Below are 13,378 nucleotides of genomic sequence, written 5' to 3'. Positions count from 1 at the left end.
AATGAGACACCAGCAGCACTTTCACTTGCTCTGGCAATCTGTGACGCTACGAAGTAGTGAACACAAGCCGGTCCAGTCTGTAAACACAGCTGATAGCCCGGGGGCACGTGGCGGTCCAGACCAGGTGTTTTAGTCTGGGGACGTTTAGGGCAGTGAGACACCTTGTATTTATCATATTTACACGCACACACATACTTTCCGGCATCTACTTGTTAGATGTGGCCCTTGTTTGTTTGGTGAAAACAACAACACTAGTGGCAGCAGAGAGAGCGCGCCGTGTCTGGGCCTGAATAATGCATGGCATCTGGTGAATAATTGAAATCACCAAACATCAGGTTTAAAAGTTTAATCTTGGGACTTGCTCCCAATGTTCAGAATTATATGCGGCGATGTGGACAGTGCCGGGACTCTCAATAGGAAAGGAGGAGGAGAGACAGTGAAGATGGAGAATACTAAGACTGTTTTTTTATGCCAGTTAGCACGTTTTAAACACAATTCTGTAGCCTACTTGTGATTTTGGCCTTTTCGAAGCTTTTTTGCCAGACAGTAGAGTGTAGAGAAACATGTATTTATTTAAATATTTATATATTTATTTAATCACAATAATTTCATAAAAAGGCCCTTGAATTATTGTATAGCTTGAAGTTTGGCAAACTTGTGTTTCATTGTGGCTTCCCCAGCATTGGTGAGCCATGGCACTACTAAAACTGTAAGCACTGGAGCCTTGTGTCATCAGAGCTTTCCCTGAGATATAATTACCTTTGCTGGACTCATCATCAAGACACCCAGGGGCTGATGGGACAGGACGATTAGAACACTGCTGCCCACAAAACCACTTCCTTCTCTTCTTCCTCATACATTTTTCCTCTTTCTTCTAACCCCCCTTTCTATAGGAAACCAGAGATGTCCGAAAACGCTCTCTCCGCTCTCATATCTCGTTGTGCTTTTTCCTGTCATTCCATTAAGGCCTGTTTTCGAGTGCGCTGTTCATTAAAGATGACTCTTGCACGTCATTAAAAGGAAGTGGTTAATTAAAAGGGGGGCCTCCCCTGCGGGACTCACATTAGCTCCATGCGTGTGGCTCTCTGGGAGGCAGGCGCAGCGGTACGGCCTCACGCTTGTGTCACAGCTGTCTGCATGGCCGTGGCACTCGCACCTAAAGGGACAAAGACACACAGTTTTAACTCACAACGTTCTGGAGGATCTCCACTTCTGTAATGGAACGGGGTGCCAAGGTAAAATTGTAATCTGGTTTCTATAGTTTCACACGCTTGAATTTGAGGAAAGCAGGTGTTTAGTAAGATGGAGGACCGAGACGGAATTGGCTCAGGGAACATGTTATGATGACAATGTACACTAGATTGCGATGATGAAAGTGCTTTGTGTGTTCCTTTACACTAAACTCACAGGAAGGAAAGAATACGGATAGAATTTATTCCTGAAAATGGATATTCAACAAGAATAAAAGCCACAAAGGAAGGGTCCTGATTTTCTCCATCATTGGTTTTGAAACATTGGTTGTTAAAATAGAAGTCACTTCCGAGAAGTCTATTTTTATGTTAATAGCATTTTTTTATTTGTCATATAAACATTATTTAGATGTCTGAATGAATTAATTAACAATAAAAGTTTAGCATTTAATAAAGACAAATGCATATAAATGTAAAGGAATAAATAAAAAAGAACATAATATAAACGGTATATTTAAACCTAGGTAGGTTTAAACCTAACATTTTGTTTCCAGCGGCTTCAAAATGCATTTATTTGAGTCAAGATTTTTATCACAAAAAATTACCAGTTGTAAAATAAGCAGGTATGAACAAAGCAAGACGGGTCAGCAACATCAAAATCCAAGTCTCTCTCTTGTCATTCTCTAGATCTCTCCGTCCATCTTTCATTCCTTCATTCTCTCTGTGCATGGTTAATAGGACTTTCGCATTCAACATTTATAAATGCCAGTGGAAATATCAACGGTGTGTCGTAATGTACAACAGCAGACCTGACAGGTCTCCATCAGACAGAACACGCACCTGCGGGTCACGCCTTTAATTATTCATTCTCCAGGGCCCTTATTCGGCATCATCATGCGCCCATCTTTACACGGTTCCCTCTAAAAGCGGCACCCTTCACCTCCTTTACCAAACAAACAACATAAGCAAAACTAAGACGGCAGTTATTACCGCTTATGGTTATTACAGAAGGAGCGTAAAGCAGACGCTAATGCTCCCAGACACAGCTTGACACCCTGTCAGAATTCCTCAAAGGCAAAATTTCGTTCCCTAACACACATACATTCCCTATCAACCTCTTGCGGGTTTGAACTGTCGGTCTCCCGCAGGGGTGGGGGTGAGGGGGTGTGTGTCTACTACTGTTTACTCTTACCTTTGTTTCGTCAACGAGACAAAGAGCGAGGAGAGCAAAAGAAGAGAGAATGGCGAGCCGTGCGGAAAGAAACGAAAGCAAAAGGTGGGGAGGGTGGGGGACACCTCTGAATGTCAGGGGATGATGAGATTTCACAGTCTCTAAATCTCGATTTCGTCTGTGCCAGTTTAACTAGCTCTTAATTAAAGCTCCCTTCTCTCTCTCTCTCTTACTCAGACATACTCGCACAGCGCGAGCGAGCCAAGTTACAGCTGCCTGCATAATGACATAATTACCATAGTCGTAAGAACAGTGGCTGTTTAATGTATGAAGGTATACATGGATAAAACACCATGTCTTGGCTTCTAAAAAGACAAAAGATCCTTGAGAGGCATTCTGAGTGATAATCTACTTCCCTGAAGCCTTTAAGAAAGAGGACGCAAGCTATTTTTGAGTTGCTCTGCCAGTACTGTCAACAATTTATTTCCGTTAAAACTAAGTTCTACACTACTGTGACATTTAGATATTTTATTTCTTAGAATACAGTATTAGAATGGACACATGCTCAAACATGTTGATTCCTAAATGAGCCAATAGTAATGTGTATTTTATTATGACATCCATGTTTGATACTTTTTTATAAGCTTTTGAATTTGTGGTAAAGAAAACAATCACTTAAAACTAAAACGATAAATAAATCAAGTTGTGTTGTCTTTCGTCCACGAAATTCCCAAATTACCTGGCAACCTTTTTCCATACAATAATAGTGAATGAGGACGGGGGTTATCTAAATCCAAATTTACAAGAAGAAAATAATTTTCACATTAATGGTTTGTACAAAACTGCCCCACACATCTTTGTGTCATGTCACACATTTTTTATGGTCTTTTACTTTCATTTAGCATCTTGACAGTCTCATTCCCCGTTAGCTTTCTTTATATGGAGAATACACAGAAAATGCTGTGTTGGCATTAACCCAGGTGAGTTAAATAAACGCAGATGTTTATATTTGACCCAACAATGGGTTAGAACAACCCAGCATTTTGTGTTGAAGCAACTTTAAACCCAATTGTTCGGTGCAATCCATTTTGACCCAATGCTGGGTTGAAAATAACCCAGCATTCTTCCCAATGTATTAAGAAAAATGTATAATAAATGATATTTCATGGGTGAAAAGGTTTCCCTGCCAGTGATTTCCAAATGTAGCCTCTCCACTGTAATGATGTGGCCATTAACCAAAAGTAAAAAATTATGTGAAACATGCCTTTACTCTCTTTTGACTAATAACAGACATGTCATGTATCTCACGTAATGTAAAACCACAAGAAATCTTCTCTTACATCTCAACCAAATACAAAAATCCAATCAAATTAAAGTCTACAAATTGATGTTAGGTTTTGTTATTGGGAGTGTTAATCATGGGGTGATAGAGAGAGGTTATGTCGGGTGATGGTTGACTGGAGTTGTCGGGTGTCAAGGTGCTGTTGGTGTCAAACCTGCCACTGATGGTGATCTCGTCCACAGCATAGTACCGATGACGGAAAGTGATTGTGGGTTCTTGGGTGTGGTACTGGCCGTGCAGGTGAATTCTCACATGTGTGGCTCTCACAAACTCCTTCAGGGCGGCGCTGTTGTAGAAGTCATTGTAGCCTGGTCGCAAGTTTGGCTCGGGGGTCAGCATACTAAAGGTGATGTTTCCTCTGGAGAAAGGCATATCACTGAGGAAAAAAACCCAGACAAAAAAATACAAAAAAGGTTTAGTTCAGTTTGCAGTTTAATCTTTATTTCTGTGAGTAAAAATGTACTATTCCTCATGAAAAATCATTCTACTGAATAAAGAGAAATGGAAATATACATTCCTGTGATTTAACCTTCAAACATGTGAGCAATTGAGAGAGGTCAAGAAATTCAAGTTTTGACATTGCAGGTAACACCCTGTCAGGTTAAAAATGAAACCCGTCGCCAGCTACTAAAATGAACAAACATCAAAGAAATTGGAAAAGCAAATGTCTTAGAATTACTGAAAATATATTTGACTAATACAGGTTTAATATATGACACTTGAAAGGATGATTCTCAGAGGGCAAAAATAAATGGGCTGAATGAGAGAGTTCTTCGGGTCTTTGCAGGGGGCACCACCGGAACGGCCCCTCCTACATTATTCACCACCACCTTTCCTCCTTCTTCAGAAAAATACACAGAGTGCTGGATGTTTCATTCCTAATGCTGCTAGACTTATCCAGGACAGACCTGTGTGAGGACAGACCGGTGTGAGGAAAGTCTGTGTTTTCTTTGGTAGATGGAGAAAGTGAAAGACGGGGACCAGTCTCTCTTTCTCTATAGACCCGTTTAGCCTGATGTGACAAGTCTAAAGTCTGAGTGCAACCCTTTATTCCACTGGGTCCAAGCTTTTGTGTTTGAAAATTTTGTCTGGTGCATTGCCTGCAGAATTTCTGTACATAAATGCACAATTTAAACATGAATTCTTGTTACTATCATCTTATACTAATCATTGCGTGCAAAAGTTGCTACGTTAAATCTCTCATAAAAGGTTCTTTATATAATACTCACTGCACCAACCTCTTTCAAAAGCCAGCAACCTGGGACTTTGAACTGCAGGTTTCCCGAAAAAAAGAGTAGATTATCGTAATAAACAGTTGAAACAACTTTCATATCCCACCCTCATTAAAAGAACTGTCCTCGTTTGCTCTTTTGAAACCAGGTGCTGGTGTAGTTCATAACAGCTTAGCAGCTCTGCTGCGTTCATTACAGCCAAAGGACGGCAGAGATCAAATCTGAGCAGCCTGGACTGCAGCCAAGAGCAGCATTTTCCTCTCCATTCTCCTCTCAGATCCTCCAAAGGCCCATAGACTTCCACTAAACTGCTTTTATCAAACAGGGAACTAGTCTTAGCCTACTTTGATGCAGGTAACCTGGCAGGAGTCATTTGTTGAAGGACTGTTATCAGAGTCACAAGCCACTATGAATGGACTGACCAAGCGTGCACAGAGGTACCCGTGTCATTTTTTTTGGGGGGGGGGGGGGGGGCGTATGTACCTGGGTAACTGTAGACAGTTCACAGAATCTGGATGATCCAAAGGCCTGTTATCCTCCATGCCGAAGTAGCTGCAGTTTTTGGCCAGGAACTGCCAGTCCTTCCACTCCGAGCTCCCGATCGTCCTCCTTTGAATGCGCACCGCTTCGGGCTGAGCGCTGAGGAACTGAAGTATCACGTAGAAAACCTGCAAAGAAACCGTGCAAAATTTACAGAGAGGGAAATATGCATCAAATACTAAACAGCTATGGATTATCTATTATCTGCACGGCGACAGTCAATGCTACGGTTTCTCCTAAAGCACATCAGATGCTTTGAAGAGCAGCTTGAAGCCCTGCTTCGCTCCCTTCTCTCTCCCTCAGTGACTTCATTTGAGGGGTTTGTCGAGAAACTGGTCGCAGCTTTGACTAAGTGGACGCTTCAAAGTCTGTGTGCTGGTGTGTTTTATCTGGTATTGAGAGGCAAAGCTGCATAAATCCTCAACTTCTTTACAGCTGGACTCTTTGCTTGACTTGGCTTAGCCACATGGATGACTGGGCGACTCGATCACACACACAAAAAAGGACTTTGGGGTGGCTTTAGTGTATTCAAATGGAAAAGACGTAACTCTGTATCTAAGTTTCCGAAGTGAAAGCAGCCACCCACATGGAGCAATTCAGCTTTATTACATTTGAGCTTTCTTCAAACCAAAATGGCTTTAATTTTAAGTGTTAGATATAAACCTAAACTAACTATAAACCCAAAATATCAACTAAAGTAGAACAATTTTACTGCTACTGTATCTACCTGGTACTGTCCATTCTCCAGATCTATGGTGATGATAATTCCTTTGTCCAGTAGCTCTAAAGAAGGGAAGACAGAGGATATCCAGGTGGTCCCGATGTCTTTGTCATTGATGTAATGCAGCGGATGAGCATCCTGGTTTAGACGGAGCACTTTATTAGGGGTGGTGTCATTGGCTGCGTTGGGGATGCAGTACCTCTCCACTAGGGGGTGCACTCTGGGATGGCTGGCAGGACAGCGACATGTTGACTGGCTATGGAGGTAGGGGAACTGTCCAGTGAACACTTCTTCAATTTCTCTGAAATACAGAAAAATACTGTTTGCATCGATGGTTCTCAAATTGTTTTGCTCCAGCGGCAAACCAACATGAAGTGATTTTTGAGGATCATAAATAACTCCATACTGTACATGTTGGCCTACAAATGACAATTTACTTATTTATGTCTATAATAAGACATGCAATCTATTTTTAAGCCCATGGTTCAGAGCCACTGAGTCTGCCTGAAAGATTATTTCGTGCCAAATCCAAACAGAACATCTTGTACATTGCAGTAAAAAATGTCTGTGCGGCTAAGTTTGATATTAATTCCTTGTGACCTTTTGCTCACCTGTTGGTTAATGTCTGTGGATAAAATCTAAAATCCTGCATCCTTCCAATGAATTGATTTGACCCTGGGGAGAAAAAGAAAGGAAAGTCGATGGGCACTATTGAATACGGTCTGCAGGATCCATAGAAACTAGTGGATTACCTTATCTGTGTCTTCATTTGAGTTAAAGAGACACTTGCTACATGGTGGGATCTATTATGCTTATTTACAGTTCTCTGTGAGCAGTAATCCCACCGTCTGAATGGGCGGCATAGATCTGAAACTAAACGTGCCGCTCCATCTATATCAGCAGATAAGATATAATCACCTCTGGTCTAATAACAATCACTGATTGATACGTCATATATGGATGTTTGCTCAGAAATCTTTTCATCTGTGTGTGCTGACTGTGCTTTAATCTAATAGTGATGAAAAACCATCGTTTTAATACAGATCATTTCATTCATAAAAACATACATTTTGGATAAGACAAGAAAAAATTACAAATAGATCACTAAAAATGAAACAAACATTCTCATGTTGTTTCAAAACCTGTACGCTTGTTTTAGTCTTTAGAACACAAAATAAGGAATTTCGAGGAACGCACAAGTTGCTCTTTTCCATACAATTACAATGAAAGAAACTATCTTAAAAACTGGGCCTGTCAAAAGATTTATCGCGAATAATCACATCCAAATTAAACGTTTTTGTTAACATAATAAATTAATTTTCACATATACACATAATATAGTGTAAATATGAAAAAAATATGTTTATGTTTATAAATACAACATTAATATGCACAATACAAAATGACATATATTATGTACACTCACACTTTTATTCTCGTTGTGATTAATCGTTTGACAGTGATAATAAAAATCTATTTAAATATATAATCACTTTCAGTGAGGTTTGTGTGCAAGTGACCACACTATTTGGGTTCCTGTAAGAAAACGCAGGTAAGGCTATGCCATTTGTGGATGTGTTTTCAAAATGTGTATGTGTGTGTGTTTGTGTGTCCATTTTCTTCCCTGTGGGTATTACAGAAATCCCATCTCATCTCGTTTATGAGGAGATTATTTGTTGCCATATGGTCACCCTTGACCTATATAAACTCCACCTATGATTAGTTGCTGCCTTATGAATATTTCTATAATGGAAAAATGTAACATCTCTGCAAATGAGTGTGTCCTCTCCCTTCCTCAATTCAAGTGAGAGAACTGTGTCATTTTGTGGCAAAACACAGCAAAGTTAGATGTTGACAGCTGGACCTCTTAAAGGATGACTGGAATATTCAAATACACAGTTATATAGGGCAATAAACAGTCGGAGAGACATCATTACCATTAGAACTTGTGCCGATCCTCACAGTACCCGCTGAGGTGATGTCATCGACGGGTCTTGCCAGTGTTTGTGTGTCCAGCGCGGTGCCGTCCTCCTCCTGTCCATTCAGGAACAAGCTCACACTTGTGTTGTGTACCTATGAGTTTATCAGAAATATTGCAACAGTTACAGGTTTTTTAGATTGCTAATTATGTTTTATATGGCCCATGATGTTGATACCCTTCATAAATTCTGAACATTATATTCATATTGGCAAAGCTTTTTCCACAAACTGTTTTTAAATGAGAGACATGGAAATGAGACGCCTGCAAAATTCCAGACAGATGAATGCGGTAGACTGGAGCATCCTTAAGCAGCTCTCTATCATTGCAGCTGATTGAAGACTGTAGAAAGGCAATTCTTGAAATCTCTAACCGGCCAATGACTTGCAGCTTGAGATCTAAGAAGCAACGTCACAGTGATGTAAATGAATCTTGAAGTGCTTTATGCCATTTACCGGCCCTGCGGACTCTTGAGAGGCCAGGCCTGTGATGCTCCTATTGTTGCTTTCCTAGTAATTATTTCCTCTCTTCTTTGTGTGAACAGTCTGAGGCTGTTTTTCCCTTTTGGGAAACTATGTTGACATTTTTGCATTACAACACAACCTAATACTAGTGACTGAAAATAAAAATAAGAATAAGATAAGTACGTGTTTGTTGGGAGAGGCTGGTATGACCTGTCTGGATTGCTGGCATGTGATCAGACCAGTGTGGAGGTGGTTTAGGTTCTGGGGCAGATTAATAACTGAGCATTTCTGGGGAGCTCTTAGTAAGGTACTAATCAGCAGGTGCTGACATCTTAAAAGCTGCTCTCAGCTTTCACATTGAAAGGATCATTTAATCTGCGCAGGGATTTAACAAAATGCGCAACAAATTTATGCCATTATTTATGCAACAATAGCTATTCAGCAGTGGTCCAACAAGGAGCAGAGAGGCTCCTAAAACTTATAATGGCATGCTGTTATGGTGCTTATATTATTGTGGCCACAAACATTTTTTAAGAACTGAAAGAATAAATCCTCAAAAAAAGCTTTTTGTAATTTTAACCAAATATCAATGCAGGAAACAGCTTTATAATGTTTAGTTGTCATATAAAAGCATTTAACCACAACAGCCTTAAAAACACTGAGCCAAATGTGTAACTCAATCTCTACAGCTGACATTAAGATTTAGAAATTCTAACTGGCTGCTAAAGGTCTTCTATCCATCAGTCTTGGGAGGGTAAATATTGAACAAACATTTACTAAACTTGCCTTGCAGCTTCTGTTACAGTGCATCTGGCAACACAACAGCTTCTTTAAAGGATTTATATTATCAATGAAATTATACTATGTAAGAAAAAATTCTTCTTCTGTATGATGATTCGTCAAAAGCTGTTCTGTATTTAGGATGTAGTACAGCAAAGGCTTTTAATTGCAAAAAGGCCTGTTCCAGTTGTTGGATATCTTATATAACCTGAATACAATAACCAACATTACGACCCACATTTACACAATAATAATGTGAAATGTGTATTTTACTAATAACCAATAACAGTGCCGGGTCAAAAAGGGTAAGACCATTGGTTCGTCCCGTTTTGACCCAAAATTGGGATGAAAAAAGCTGCATTTTTGTGTAAGAAGTGAACAATGTTAATAGACAAAGTTGAACACAAAGAAAGATATTTGGAAAAATGTTAGCAACTCACATTCATAGGGCATCATTGACTACCAGAGTTGGACAAATTTAAATGGTAGTCAAAGGTGCTGTAGACCTGTTTGCTTTCCTAGATTCTTCAAAATATCTTCTTTTGTGTTCAACACTATGTAAGTCAATGATGTCCCAGAAATGTCAGTTGCTAACATTTTTGCAAATATATCTCTTCGTGTTCATCAGAACAAAGAAATCAATACAGGTTTGAAACAACTTTAGGGTGAGTAAATTATGACAGAATTTAAATTTTTGGGTTTAACAAGATCATCAGAGTTTGCCAGGCACCAAATATCGGACTTGACACCAGACCCACCACCAACAAAGCATTGCTACTCATTTCACATGCAAAGTGTATTTATATTGTTTAAGGGAAAACAGCAACACATTTGTTAGGGTTAGGGAGCCAAACCTTGGAAAGAAAAAGGAGATCAAAATGCACATATATATAGACCATCTGACACAAGATATATGAAATACTTAAAACCCTTTTCTTGTGTAATAAGGGAACAATTTTGGCCTCAGGTTTTGTTCCGAGAAAACAGCAGAACACAATCTTTTGAAACACAAAACGAAGGGCTTTTCATAGAACAGATTTCCTAATTCACACCTAAAACAATGTTGTGATCTTTTGGCTTGCACCGCAAAGCGGGGCGCAGATACAAGCTTAACCTGAAGCCAAGCTGCATTCGGTAGCAATGAGTGACAAACCATTCCATGATAAAGCCCTTTCCATTTCAGCACTGGAGGAGCTGTCAGGGCCTCCTGAAATATTCCACTCTGGATGAGGGTATCAGCGCGGGCAATCCTCCTCTTTTATCGCTGATACCTTCCAGAGCCTTGCCCTTCTATCTAAACACACACACACACACATACGCTCTCTATGTCTCGCTCATACACAATCTCTCATACATAACCACAAACACATGAGATGTTTTATTTACGGCTTATAGCTGGAGCTCAGTGTGATTCTTATCATTTAAATGAAGCAAAAAGGCTTTCCTATTTGTAATTTGTTATATTATCACATTTCATAATGCTCTGAGGGGCCAGTTCGGTGATGTGAAATATAACCGCCTCAGACATGAAGTCGCAGTTTCGCTCCTGACGCTTTGGAGACAACGGCGTCTCTCTTCACAGACCACCATTACAGTGAGAGGAAAACTGATGAAAAGCCAATTTCCCCTTTATCACATTAGCGCAGCCACGAGAGTGAAACATTTGTTCTACTCAAGTACACTAAAGATACAATTACCAATCTCACATATACATGTTTTATATCAGGCTTCTTTCTCCTGCTGTGAGGATGGTAACAATATATTAAGACTAGCATGACAGTTTATTTAAGAAAAGAAAATTGTCTCCGTGGCGCTGGAGAAGTCAGAAATATATAAGGCAATGTGTCAGTGCTTTTAATAAAGGTAATAACTCTTCAGAGGATATACTTTACACAGTAGGCATATAAAGAGGTTTTCTTCTCTTCACTGGGTCTGAGAGGCGAACAGAATTTGTTTTTACTAACTAGGTTTGCAAAACAACGCATTAGACATTGTTATGGTTGTGTGCCAGTAAAGAATGTCCATTAAAGGCAAAGCAGAAATTTTGCAGTGATATGCGGCTTCCTGTCTTTTTATCTTGCTCTTTAATGCTTTTCGTTTATATGACTCTTAACACTGTAATATGTGTTTGTTCCACTAAGGTCAACAAACAAAACTGGACCAATAACGTAGGTTAACAAACAGGTTTGAGACTACCATCATCATTGGTCAGCCAAAAAGACTACCATCATCATTGGTCAGCCAAAAAGGTCGGCGTCCTCAAACTCACGCCAATGTTTTTATGCCAGGCTTGACTGGGATGCTTAAACAAACATCATGATAGTGCCACAGTGATGACATTTAAGACAGATTGTGTTTTCTGCCTGTCTAGCAATGTGGTTTATACATAAAATAAACGTTTGTATTTTCAAAAGTTCTGTCACATTTTTGATTGTGTCGGCTCATGCAATTTCGAATAAAAGGCTTCCAAAAATGTCACGTGATTTCCGCTTAGTGAACATAGTGAGCATCAATGCTCCCTGACTTTTGAGTTGAATTATTAGAATTTTTAGGGAACGAAAATAATAAGTGCATTGGAATGATATACGAATGAGACAGCCCTTAAAATGGCCGACTCCCTGATCAGTGCCCTGACTACTGAACAAGGGAGCTGATTGTGACACACAAGAAAGCTATCCAGAAGAGCTAAATGAGCTAATGCTAATGCTCAAACATTGTTGTTTTAAACTTGGCAAAAAGGAAATATTTATAAACAACGGTGTCTGATCGACATATGCCATAATGGTTTCTATTGTGATGTCACTTTTTTTAGTCTCATTAATGGACTTCCTGAAGCAAATGCTAAAATATATGGGTTCTCTCTCTTTTTTAGGTTATTTTTAATCAAAATTTTGATTTGAAAATGTATAGATCGCCCCCCAAAAAGTTTCATCATTCATTCACCCTCATGCCATTCGAAACCTGTATGACTTTATTTCTGTGGAACACAAAAGATATTTTAAAGAAGAAAGTCAGATTTGGAATGACAAGAGGCCGGCTGAGTAAATGATGAAATACATTTTATTTTTGGGTGAACTGTCCCTTTAAGTAGGCCGCTGCTTACAAAAATGCCATTTACAAGAAAAACTAAATGTTACCAATCGATTTGTGATAAGAATATTAAAATAAGCATACCTTTCATAAAGGGGCCTAATAAAACCTTACATGTGTAAAAGAGACAATAAACAAAACAATTGCATTTTATTTTACTGGCAAGTCTCAAGTTATTTATAAAGCCCTTTCCCCCACTAAGTAGAATAAAAAATTCTAATTAATAATATAATTAATACAATAACAGTACAAGACTTAAAAACAACAAAGGATAAATCTAAATTAATAGAAGAAGAACACACAACAGCAACAGTTTAAAAACCCTAGCAACATGCTGGCAAACATCCAGCTCACTCTAACTTAGACATCTAGTCTAAAATAAAACATGCAGCATTGAAAAATCTTTTTTAACCCCTTGAAAAGCATGTGATGTTTAAGCGGTTAAAATGTTGATATAACCTTTACGGAATTGAAAATCAGACCAAGTGAGCGAGCACATACATCATGCACTTGCAAGATTACCAGTCCCGAACAACCATCAAAGTGAAATAACCAACCCCACATTTCATGCTGCGTCCCATAATTTATGACCACCAAAGATGAAATATATAATTGAGCCAATGTAGTGCATGTACAGCATTTTCCACTTGATGAATTGCCGCTTATTTAGAAATGCCGGAAATGTTTAACATAGCTCCGCGTTTTAGCGCCTGACTTATTGCTGTCCAGCCTTATTTATGTAGTGCGCTGAGTGCTGGTGTGTTCATATGACTTTGCTGTACACTTTACAGATTGTGGATACGGGGGCAGCGTGCCACGTGCTGCTCATCCATCTCCCGACAGACCCCAGATCCAAGAACGCACGCTTCA

At 39.4% G+C, this 13,378-nt stretch overlaps 1 protein-coding gene across 1 annotated transcript in view; it reads right to left on the bottom strand.

The window, feature by feature from the left end:
* The window catches only part of ush2a (Usher syndrome 2A (autosomal recessive, mild)), a gene marked incomplete at its 5' end in the record, with an annotated part of 183,421 nt that overhangs the window by 161,448 nt on the left and 8,595 nt on the right, over nt 1-13,378 (bottom strand). Inside the window, 6 exons of the mRNA XM_079458478.1 lie at nt 1,063-1,156; nt 3,858-4,079; nt 5,419-5,603; nt 6,203-6,497; nt 6,808-6,871; nt 8,134-8,269. Of these exons, the coding sequence (XP_079314604.1) occupies nt 1,063-1,156; nt 3,858-4,079; nt 5,419-5,603; nt 6,203-6,497; nt 6,808-6,871; nt 8,134-8,269 (996 nt within the window). The remainder of the gene's footprint in view (nt 1-1,062; nt 1,157-3,857; nt 4,080-5,418; nt 5,604-6,202; nt 6,498-6,807; nt 6,872-8,133; nt 8,270-13,378) is intronic.

Source organism: Barbatula barbatula, assembly GCF_947034865.1.
Source record: "Barbatula barbatula genome assembly, chromosome: 6".
Classification (NCBI taxonomy): domain Eukaryota; kingdom Metazoa; phylum Chordata; class Actinopteri; order Cypriniformes; family Nemacheilidae; genus Barbatula; species Barbatula barbatula.
The sequence above is the reverse complement of the archived record's forward strand: the minus strand, read 5'-3'. Positions and strand labels throughout refer to the sequence as shown.